General features: G+C 49.2%; 6 protein-coding genes across 6 annotated transcripts; 3 read left to right on the plus strand and 3 right to left on the minus strand.

Moving 5' to 3' along the window:
• Positions 1 to 85: 85 nt before the first annotated feature.
• On the plus strand, positions 86 to 1,236 carry LOC117899279 (acylpyruvase FAHD1, mitochondrial). Its single transcript, XM_034809184.1, has 5 exons — positions 86 to 210; positions 344 to 446; positions 504 to 600; positions 661 to 807; positions 864 to 1,236. Coding segments are annotated over exons 1-5 (690 nt in total). The 5' UTR covers positions 86 to 209; the 3' UTR covers positions 1,206 to 1,236.
• On the minus strand, positions 1,229 to 2,032 carry LOC117899280. Its single transcript, XM_034809185.1, has 4 exons — positions 1,927 to 2,032; positions 1,731 to 1,868; positions 1,522 to 1,678; positions 1,229 to 1,471 (listed from the first exon to the last, which is right to left on the minus strand). The coding sequence occupies exons 1-4, from the start codon at positions 2,023 to 2,025 to the stop codon at positions 1,269 to 1,271; spliced, it is 597 nt and encodes a 198-aa protein (XP_034665076.1). The 5' UTR covers positions 2,026 to 2,032; the 3' UTR covers positions 1,229 to 1,268.
• A 198-nt stretch (positions 2,033 to 2,230) lies between these two features.
• Positions 2,231 to 4,340, plus strand: LOC117896688 (little elongation complex subunit 2). Its single transcript, XM_034805139.1, has one exon. The coding sequence runs from the start codon at positions 2,289 to 2,291 to the stop codon at positions 4,299 to 4,301; it is 2,013 nt and encodes a 670-aa protein (XP_034661030.1). The 5' UTR covers positions 2,231 to 2,288; the 3' UTR covers positions 4,302 to 4,340.
• On the minus strand, positions 4,263 to 5,274 carry LOC117896692 (SRR1-like protein). The gene is made up of 2 exons (XM_034805142.1): positions 5,102 to 5,274; positions 4,263 to 5,044 (listed from the first exon to the last, which is right to left on the minus strand). The coding sequence occupies exons 1-2, from the start codon at positions 5,242 to 5,244 to the stop codon at positions 4,375 to 4,377; spliced, it is 813 nt and encodes a 270-aa protein (XP_034661033.1). The 5' UTR covers positions 5,245 to 5,274; the 3' UTR covers positions 4,263 to 4,374.
• A 34-nt stretch (positions 5,275 to 5,308) lies between these two features.
• Positions 5,309 to 7,226, plus strand: LOC117896689 (coiled-coil domain-containing protein 174). The gene has a single exon (XM_034805140.1). The coding sequence runs from the start codon at positions 5,388 to 5,390 to the stop codon at positions 7,056 to 7,058; it is 1,671 nt and encodes a 556-aa protein (XP_034661031.1). The 5' UTR covers positions 5,309 to 5,387; the 3' UTR covers positions 7,059 to 7,226.
• LOC117896691 lies at positions 7,131 to 9,349 on the minus strand. Its single transcript, XM_034805141.1, has 5 exons — positions 8,985 to 9,349; positions 8,750 to 8,928; positions 8,560 to 8,693; positions 7,855 to 8,500; positions 7,131 to 7,794 (listed from the first exon to the last, which is right to left on the minus strand). The coding sequence occupies exons 1-5, from the start codon at positions 9,135 to 9,137 to the stop codon at positions 7,563 to 7,565; spliced, it is 1,344 nt and encodes a 447-aa protein (XP_034661032.1). The 5' UTR covers positions 9,138 to 9,349; the 3' UTR covers positions 7,131 to 7,562.
• Positions 9,350 to 9,666: the final 317 nt, after the last annotated feature.

Here is a 9,666-nt window from a genome sequence, read left to right on the forward strand (position 1 = left end):
TTTGTGAATGCCTTTCAGAGTGGACGGTCATGCTGGCACAAAGAGTGTTGCAGAGTGCCCATATTTAACCCGCCTAAAAAAAGGCAACCCTAGGCAACAGCTGCTGATCGCTTCGCTCTCAGTTTTGTTGTCGTTACTTAATTGATAAACTTTTATTTGGGGCCGACTCTCCAGATAACCTTCACTCTAAATTAATAAACATTGACGCAAGTAAGTGCCGGTCCAGCTGTATGGGCTCATTCACTCACATTCATTCGACCGCAGTCGTCGTTGTCTCATGATATTCCGATCAAAGTTTTACAGCCTCAAATTTTAACTAAAAAACAAATTTGAATTTTCCCAGTGGTTCGTTTAACTGCTCGCTTTCTAATGGCTGTCCGTAATCAAGACACGGCCAACTTTATGCGCGATGGCAAGAAGATCGTCGGAGTGGCCCTCAACTACATGTAAATCTTTACATTGCTCTAAGTGTTGATAATCTTCAACTTGTAACGTCCATGCAGGGACGTTGTGAAGGCCAGAAATGTGCCAGTGCCAAAGGAGCCGCTGGTTTTCCTCAAGCCCACATCATCTTATCTGCGCGAGGGTCATCCCATAATCGTGAGTTATCAGCGCGTCAAATGAATGGCCTTCAGCTAATTTTGGGAACTTCTTTTTCAGCTGCCAAAAGTGTTCTCCAAAGTGGCCTATGAAGTGGAGCTGGGCGTGGTGATTGGCACACGCTGCAAAAATGTCTCCAAGCAGGATGCCATGAAGCATGTTTCGGGCTATTGCCTGGCACTGGACTTAACCGCGCAGTGTAATCTGGTGAGGATTTAGTTTTCTTTTACCATAAACATCGAGTAAAATTACTTTCCCTTCAGACTGCCGCTCGTGCTGCTGGTCATCCGTGGACTTTGGGCAAGGGATTCGATACCTCAACGCCCGTTTCGAAATTTATTCCCTTCGATGACGTGGAGGATCCACACACGCTGCCACTGTGGCTTAAGGTCAATGGCGAAGTGAAGCAAAAGGGCTGCACAGCGGATTTGATCTTTAAAGTGCCCGACATCATCTCGTACGTGTCCAAGTTTATGACGCTGGAGCCCAACGATCTGATACTGACGGGCACGCCCAATGGCTCGGACGCATTCAAGGCTGGCGATGAGATTGAGTGCGGCATGGGCGAGCTTGCCACGCTAAAGTTTCAAGTGTGTGGCGAATAGACTGGACACATATTTCTGTATGCTCTGTAAATGATTTGGCTATGCATAATTTATTGTTTAATATTACTTCCTGCCATTGCTGCCCTTGACATCATCGCAGGCAATCAAATATTTGCGCATCGCTGCACACTCGTCTGTGTTCTTCCATTTGGTGGCCGGACACTTGACGTAAACCTGTTCCAAAATGCAGGCCAGCAGGGTGGCAGGATAATAGTCGCATTCCCCCTTCGTGTGCATCCATTGGTATTGCTGGGTGCGTTTTTGCGCTGTTTCAAAGTGGATTAGAGTAGGTCATGGTATGCTGCTTCAAACTTACCATAATCCACGCAGCTATTCAGGCTGCTCACCATCAGCTGGGACATGGTGGCATCGTTCTTGTAGCGCTGCTGGTAGCTTCGCTGCACGGCTGCCACGTTCACGGTTCCATTGGTCAGTAAAAATCCATTCGCCTTGAAGGCACACTCTGCTATGCACTGAAAAAGATTATTATTAATAATTCCATCCACCATTCGTGTCCTTACGCACCGCATGCAGTGCCACTTTATCCGCTTTGAGATTCCGCGACTCGCCATTGTTTGTCGTCGTAGAGTTTCGGTTCAGCAAGGATTTGCGACAGGTTTTGATGGCCTGATCGTTGCGCTGAACATCGCAGCAGGAGCTCATCTAAAGGATAATTAACTAAAGAAAATCATAAACTGAGTAAAATGTGCAAAAGTCTCACAAATTTGGGCTGTTTAGCCTGATCACAGCTCGTGTAGTTGAATGCAGCGGAGCATAAAACTGGCAAAATGAATAGAACCACTTGTCCCAGGTACATCATTGTCACTCAAAAGTTGGCAATCAAGTGAACATTTTGTCCAAACGTATGTTGGACTATATCCAAACTGTTTTAATCTAATGTATAAGTTAATGTTGCGTAAAAATTAATAGCGCTGCGTTAGTTATGGGAATTTTAAATATGGCATTCAAAATAAATTAAGGTTGCACTACCGATAGCAACCGATAACATTATCGGGATTCAGGAGGCACTCAAAACAACGCATTAATGTTTGGATTTCCTCGAATTTTTGAATTTGACAGGACATGGAGCCGAGTTTGTACAAGGGAAATGCAATTTTCCAAAACCAACCATCGTATAAGGTATTTAACAAATCATTTGAGCATGCGGACGACTCCTTCTACACATATTTGAACGAAGTGAACCCGGAGGTGCTCAGGCAAGAGCTGGAAGGTCCCTCGACAGTCTTCACATCGTACAGCAACCACACGGCGCCACAGGACCCGCGCACACAACAGCCTGCAAGTGAATCCACACGGGACCACTCAAGTCAACTGCTGCACTACAAGTTTCCCAATGTTAGGGAGAAACATTCCGCGCTGAATCGCAAGCAACAGGCGGCGTGTGTCAGGGTGCTGCTGGCATGGCAACGCAACGAACGGGTGCCCGAGGAAGATTTTGTGATATGGCGCGTCACCGAGAAGAAACGCTGCACGGAATATCAAATGTTCCAAAAAGATGTCCATGACTATGAAACGACTCAGCGGGAGCAGCTCTACGCGCCACTGAAGCGGATTATTCAGGCCTACAAAGTGTGGCATGAGCGGCGCATGAAACAGCTGCTAACGGACGTACCCAATGAGTGCTATGTGACGTACTCAGGTCTGCCACAGCTGGGCCAATGCAAGAGCCTCAATCCACAGACCGCCAGCGTGGAGGATGTGAAGCTGCTGCGGATTGTGGGCCAGGTAAGGCTGTGCCCGGAGTTGCAGCTAAAGCGAGAGGAACTGATGACACTGAATGTGCGTCTTGGTCGCTATGCTGGCATAGAAACCATCTACCCAGCAATGCCAATGCTGCCAGAGCCGGAAGAGTGCAAAATCTTCGTGCTGCCCCTGGAATCGCTGCTGATGCTGTTGACCACCGGCGCATATGTGGATCTGCCCACGGAAATGTTGCTAACCATTAAAGAAACGTCTGGCAGTGACTGCAGATGCATCGAATTCCACGAACCCTTTCCAGCGCGCAACTGCGGCTGGCACACCAGCGGCTTGCTGCTGACACAAGCCTATCAGGTGTACAAGGCGCAGCCCGGGGAGGACAAGTGGCTAACGTTTGACCAGAATGGCAGACTAAAACATGACCCAGCTCTACCCTCAGCTGCAAACTTATCTGTGGATCTGCAAATGGATTACAAACTGCAACAAGTGGACATGGAATCGACTGCCATGGAGCCGGCCAACTCGAACATAGCCATGATTAGCTGGTGCCTAAGTAGCCAGGGGGATGATGAACCTGCTGCTGCCGACTCCCGCGAAGAGTTTCAAATTTATAGCAGCGTAACGCTGGCAGCTGTGAGCGATGTGCAGGGCAAGCAGCCACTCGGCTGTCACTTCATCAAGCTGGAGAACAAACCCGACTGCGGCTGCGAGATTATGTCCAAATATGAGCTGCTCAAGGCTTGGCTGCAACTGAAGCTGCTGCAAGCGGATGTGGGGCACTGCAGTCGCGTTTCGTTGCGTGACTTTGAGCCAATGCTCGAGGAGAAGCTGACACTGGCAGCGCTGGAGAAGACGCTGCACGACTACTACAACACGAGCATGCCGCAGTTGCTCTCGCATTTGTGTGAATTTCTCAAACTTTTTAATGCTATTCCAGCGGGGCAGTACTTGCTGCGGACTTCAGCCAAGCACAAGGACAAGTTTTTGCTGTGTAAACCCATACAGGAGGCCACACCACAGAGCTTCAAGCTGCACGAACTGCTGACGGGCATAGCGCCCAGTGATGAATGTTTCCTCAGCCAAAGCAGCTACTTGCCCATCTCGACGACACTCTGCAGCCGGCTGCATGAAGAGCAGCAGCTGCTGCCCTGCCTATTTCCAACTAATGTCAAACGCCAGCCAGTGAAACGTCGCAATAAGGTGCCCGCCATTGAGCCACGACGGCAGCCACTCAACTGGAGAATCACAGCCCAAAAGGAGGCGCAGCGTCAAAAAACGAAACGGGCGCAGAAGCTGCGAGCCAAGGCAAAAAAGAAGCAAGTGGCGAAAAATGTCGAAAATGCTGACAAAGAGTTGGACAAATTTATGGGTCTGTGAGGGGCCACAGAGACCATCCTATTGCACTGTTTAAATGTACAAAAATTTAACTTAAATATAAACCTAAAACCAATCAAAGCTCCGTTTTTGCCTCCGTCTCGATGGTCAGTTCGTCTTCATTCACTTTCAGCGGTGCGTAACGTGTCCAAAATGTTTTATCATCGCTTTCGGGCAGACTGTCGCAGGGAAATGTGTGCAATGACAAGTCGTTGAAGACATTGTGATGCTCGTAGTCATCCTCCAGTGGGATCTCTGTGCAGTGTTCGAGTATCTGATTGATGTGATCTTTGGGCGTATTTTTCGCCATTGTCAGCATCTCGAAACTGTTTGAAATCAGCAGTACGTTGGGCAGCGTATCCCTAGTCCAGTTGCGCCACAGTATGTTGTGCATCAGGGGGTAGGGGCAGTGTGGCAGATAGTAGAGTGTGGGCACTGTCGCCTCGTGCTTGCCCGCGCAGTCTTCGGCAATGACGCTGCCATCGAACAGACGCAGCAGCTCCTTCTCGCTCTCCCTGAACACAGGATCGAAGTAAAGGGCTTCCTTGAGCTGGTAGTGTCGCTGCAAACTGACAACGAAGGCCGCCTGATGCAGGGCGATGTGGGTGCGAGAGAACGGCCCCAGACCCAGGCAGACGATCCGTTCCAGCGGTCGATTTAGGACATCCAACTGTTGCTGCAGCGTCTCCATGGCTAGCATAAAGTAGTCGCTTTGTGACATTTTCGTGCACAGACGCTCCAGGCGACTAGAATTTGTTTAGATTTGGGTTTAGATTTGAAGCAACGTCTTGGGTCACGCTTACTCCTTGAATTTGTCAACATTCACATCGGGGCAGTCATTCAAATAGTCAGTCTCGGACTTGTGGCGATCCCGCCGCCCCAAGCACTTGCGTGCTATCCATTTTTTTCTGGTAACCACTTGGAAATCCTCGCCAGAACCAGACATTGCAAATGTAAATAAATATTTTTATTTTTTTCTAGAGCTGAGAAACCAACGATAGTAGTATCGATATCGATTGCCAACTATGCTCGAACAGCTGATAGCTTTTTCCATCTCTTTCTATCTTAGTAAATGCTTAAAATTTCGAAATGAACGACCCAAACAAAGCGATTTCGGTAAATTTATCATCTTTGCTCAGCTTGAAGGCGGAATTACTGCGCAAGCAGCATGAAGTGAAGCTGGCCAAGGCGGCCCAAGTGTCGGCCGGTGACCACAAGCCACAAAAAGTCGTCAGCGAGAAGGATAAACCCAAATCGAACAGCTACAAGGAAGTGAGCCGCAATGAGGACGTCAAGGTCTATGAGGAGGAGGATCATGCGCAGCTGGCAAAGTCACGGCGTGTGCTGGAGGCCAAGAGCAAGTACTACGATCGTATGAGTCGCAGCGGAGGCAACCTCAACTCTGATGACAACTGCCTCGTGATGTTCAATCGGAAGCGCCAGGAGGAAGACCTAGACGACGACGACGAGGAGCCACAGGCTTGTTCGCCGCCCGGGCGAGTGAGCAGCAGTTCAAGCAGCTCCAGCGAAGATGAGGGCAACGACGACGATGAAGTGGAGTACGTTGATTGCTTGGGCCGCACGAGGAAGTGTCTCCGCAAGGTTTTGGCAGAGGAAAAGAAACGCGACAAGCAGCTGGCCCACAGCATGCCCGAGCGCATCGATACAACCAAGGCCAACTGGATGATAGACACCAAGGGCGATGTGGAGGAGGATCAGGAGTCGATCAACGTGAAACCGCGTCCCCCAGGCAGCATATTCAGCGATGACCAGTCCACGGCGACCCACCACGCCGAGCAGCTGCTGAATTGGGAGCGCAAAGAGCAGGAGAATGCCGAGAAGCCCGACGTGCACTACCAAGATGTTTTCTTCGATGAGGCGCGCACCCATGGTGTCGGCTACTACGCGTTCTCCACAGACGAGGAAGAGCGCGCCAAGCAGCAAAGGGAGCTGGAGGAGGCCCGCAAGGCCACAACAGAGGAGCAGACTCGTCGCGATGAACTAAGAGCCAAGCGGGACAGCATGGTGGCTGGCCGAGTGTTGGCTGCCAAGAACCGCATACGGGCACGCAGTGGTCTGCCGCCCATCAGCAAGGAGGACTACGAGCGGGAGCTGCAGCAAAAGAAAGACGAATCAGCGGCCGAAGCGGTGGAACGGGAGCGCAAAGAACGCGAAAAGAAAGAAGCGATTGAGAAGGCGCGAGAAGCGGAAGAGGCGGAGCGAGCAGAGCTGCGCAAGGATTATGTACGCGATTGGGACAAGGAGAAGCTGGCGGAAGAGTCGGACGAGGAGTGGGAGTACAAAGCCGAACGTCTGCCCATGTCGCAGGCGCAGTGGAACGACAAACAGCGCGCCGAGCGGAGGGAGGAGTTTGCTCCACTGCCAGAGCCGCTGAAACGCAGCAACTTTAGCAGCATTCCAGAGCCACCGCCAATGTGGGACATACCAGAACAGGAATTTAGTAATTTCAATTCCAGCAAGAAGCACCAGCAGCAGCAGCAACAGTTCCAGCGACGCAATTACACCACACCCAGCGATGACATTGATGATGATGCACCTTCCACCTCTTCGGGCAGTCGAGGCGCTGCCATACCGCCACCTCCGGGCCTCAATGACATGGGACCACCCGCCGCAAAGGTTTCCCGAACGCAAAACGAGCTGGAACGTTCCATCGAAGCTGGCCTGAAGTTCCTGCGCAATTGCTGTGACAAGGAGGCGATCACCAGCAAGGCCAGCTGGACAGCCAAGGCGGATTATTAATTAATTTTGGTTTATAATTTATTGCTTTGTGTAAAGAACACGTTAGAAAAACACACACAAGATACACAATACGCGAACTCGGACAAGTTGTCTCTTGTCGTCTGGGGGGTACTTTGAGCTAAGGTCCAACAAATGTAAGTTAATTATACAATATAATGGCAACAGCTACGAAGCGTACATATTGTTTGATTGAAGAACTAACCCATAAAGGCAACTCCAAAGAGCTTATAAGTCTAACTAATTTGGCTGCGAAACGTTGGGGTTACTCAAACTCATAGTCCGATACAGAAAACTAAAACAAAATTCAATTTAAAGTTATTCCCGCTGGCATCGTATTGCTTCAACCCACTTGGCTGCTAGAGAAACGTTGGGCACAACAGGCTGTACCCACTAATCATATAAAGTATTGCTAGGCCTAATGGTAACTAGAGTTAGGCTACCTACGGATTAACTGAGTTATCATTAATTTGGTGTGTGGTTTTGTGCAGCTGCCGAGAGCCAACTCTAAAGCATATCCCCATCGACCATATCGATGACTATTTCGGACATTTTCTGACGGCACAGATCGTTGGGTGGAAAGTTGAGCATGGGCGCACCCTCATCCTCCTCCTCGGGCTCATCGTTCCGATTCAAATACATATCCGGTGCATCCTCCGAAGAGCATGTACTTATGGGTATAATGTCCATGGCCAGGCCCAGGGCAAAGCGTCCATAGGCCTTCAGTTCCTCAGCAAAGCTTGAAAGAACATAAAGTTAGATAAATAAATGCAATTTTTGGTTCCCTTCTGTAACTCACAGTTCTTGCAGCTTTTCCAGCGTATTGCAGTGCTCGGGCAGGTCAGTGCAGAGGATTTCCAGCCACCTGAACAGCTCATTCGTGTAGATTTTCAGCAACGTCTTGAGTTCCGCATCGCGCATCTCCTTTGTGGTGCAGCAGTACAACAGATTGGCAATGTCCAAGGCAATGGAACTGTAACGTATTAGCTGGAAATCTATCAGCGCCACCTCCAGCACACGCTGCGGATCCTCCGGATCGTAGTGATACAGAAAATTGTTGACCCAACAGTCGCCATGGCAAATGGCCGACAACGGAGACTCTGAGCTGGCCAACTTAACCATTTGGCCAAAGAAGGAGGAGCCCTCGGCGAAATTGCGCATGGCCAGGACGTACTTGGAGTCGGCAGGCAGCACTTCGGAAACCATTTTGACGGCGTTCTTTGTCAGACGCTCGTAGTAGTTTCTGTACCAACTCGTGTTGGCTGTGCAGAAGATGCCCTCGCTGATGAGGCTGCACAGCTTGGCAAACTCCAGCGGATGCTCAAACTTGTAGGCCAAACTGAGGGAATGTAATTGGGCGACCTGCAGCAGCACGGACTGCGTCTCCTCCATGCTGAGTCCTTTGTGACGATCGGACATCTGAAAGCCACGTTCGCGCAGATCCTCTGCATGAAATGGGGGAAAATTAGCACAATAGATACTGGGTTAAGGGTCCCATAGTTACCCATGATTAACAGATCATGTCGGGCCGTATAGCACTTGGGTATGGCATTAAACACTGGCGACTCTCGCCCCGTTTTGCTCGCCTGAAACTTGAGCAACTCTGGCATGATTGTGGTATAAAATTCCACTTCATTGCTGGGGAAAATATCAAAATTAAAAGCTTGCAATAACTGCAAATCCCCGCCACTTACCGAAACAATTTGTCACTTTTGTAGGCCTCCCGCTGTGCCACGCTCTCCGGCATAACTTTGCATATGACGCTCCGCGTCCATTTGTGTTGGCTGCCATCGAGACTCTGCCGTTTGCCGCTCAGATTTATGCGATACAAGGCAGCCGTGTAATTGTCACCGCGGTCCGAGCCCTGAGCCAGCTGCAAAGGCCACGTGTCACAAAAGAAATGTCTTGAAATCTCTCTTTAAACTTTACCTCAAGGGCATCGATTTCCACATCCGGCTCCACGTGCTTGAACAACTCCTGGAACACGTCCAGCGATAGGATCTGTTTGCTTTCGTCATCGGTTGCTGCACCATTTGCCGCTCCCGTTCCGGTTGTTGTTGTAGCTGTCTCTGTAATACCCATTTTTGCTTTCTGTTTTGCCCCCCAAGTTTATCTGCAGCGGAAAGGTCCTGGCCTGACAGCTCCTCGGCTGTTGTAAATCGATTCGAACAATTTCAAGTTAATTTTGTGTTATGCACGCTAAGCTTTTCCGTTTTCCGTTTTACGGTTTTCGCTTTTGAGGTTTATTCATCGATTTTGCGCGAACATGTGTTTCTGTTCTGCCGCTCCTTCCCCCCTTCCATCATTATTTTCGTCCTTTTTGCGCTTTCATCAGTGCTTTTATCGTACTTATCGATAAAGTATAATATACCGTCTGACCCTCAAAAATATATCTAAAAATATACCGAATATTTATACCAATGAAAATAATATTTCTCGATTTTGTTATTCTGTGTAATATTACTAGCAAGCTAAGATTCTCAGCCCTGAAACTATAATTTTATATTGATGAATCGATTTTCCACAAGACTGGCTAGCTTTCAGTGCTTTCTTTTCTTGGATTGTTTACAAAACAAGGCTCAAACTAATACAAGTCAGCAAGATAGGCATA

Source organism: Drosophila subobscura, chromosome O (assembly GCF_008121235.1).
Source record: "Drosophila subobscura isolate 14011-0131.10 chromosome O, UCBerk_Dsub_1.0, whole genome shotgun sequence".
Lineage (NCBI taxonomy): Eukaryota > Metazoa > Arthropoda > Insecta > Diptera > Drosophilidae > Drosophila > Drosophila subobscura.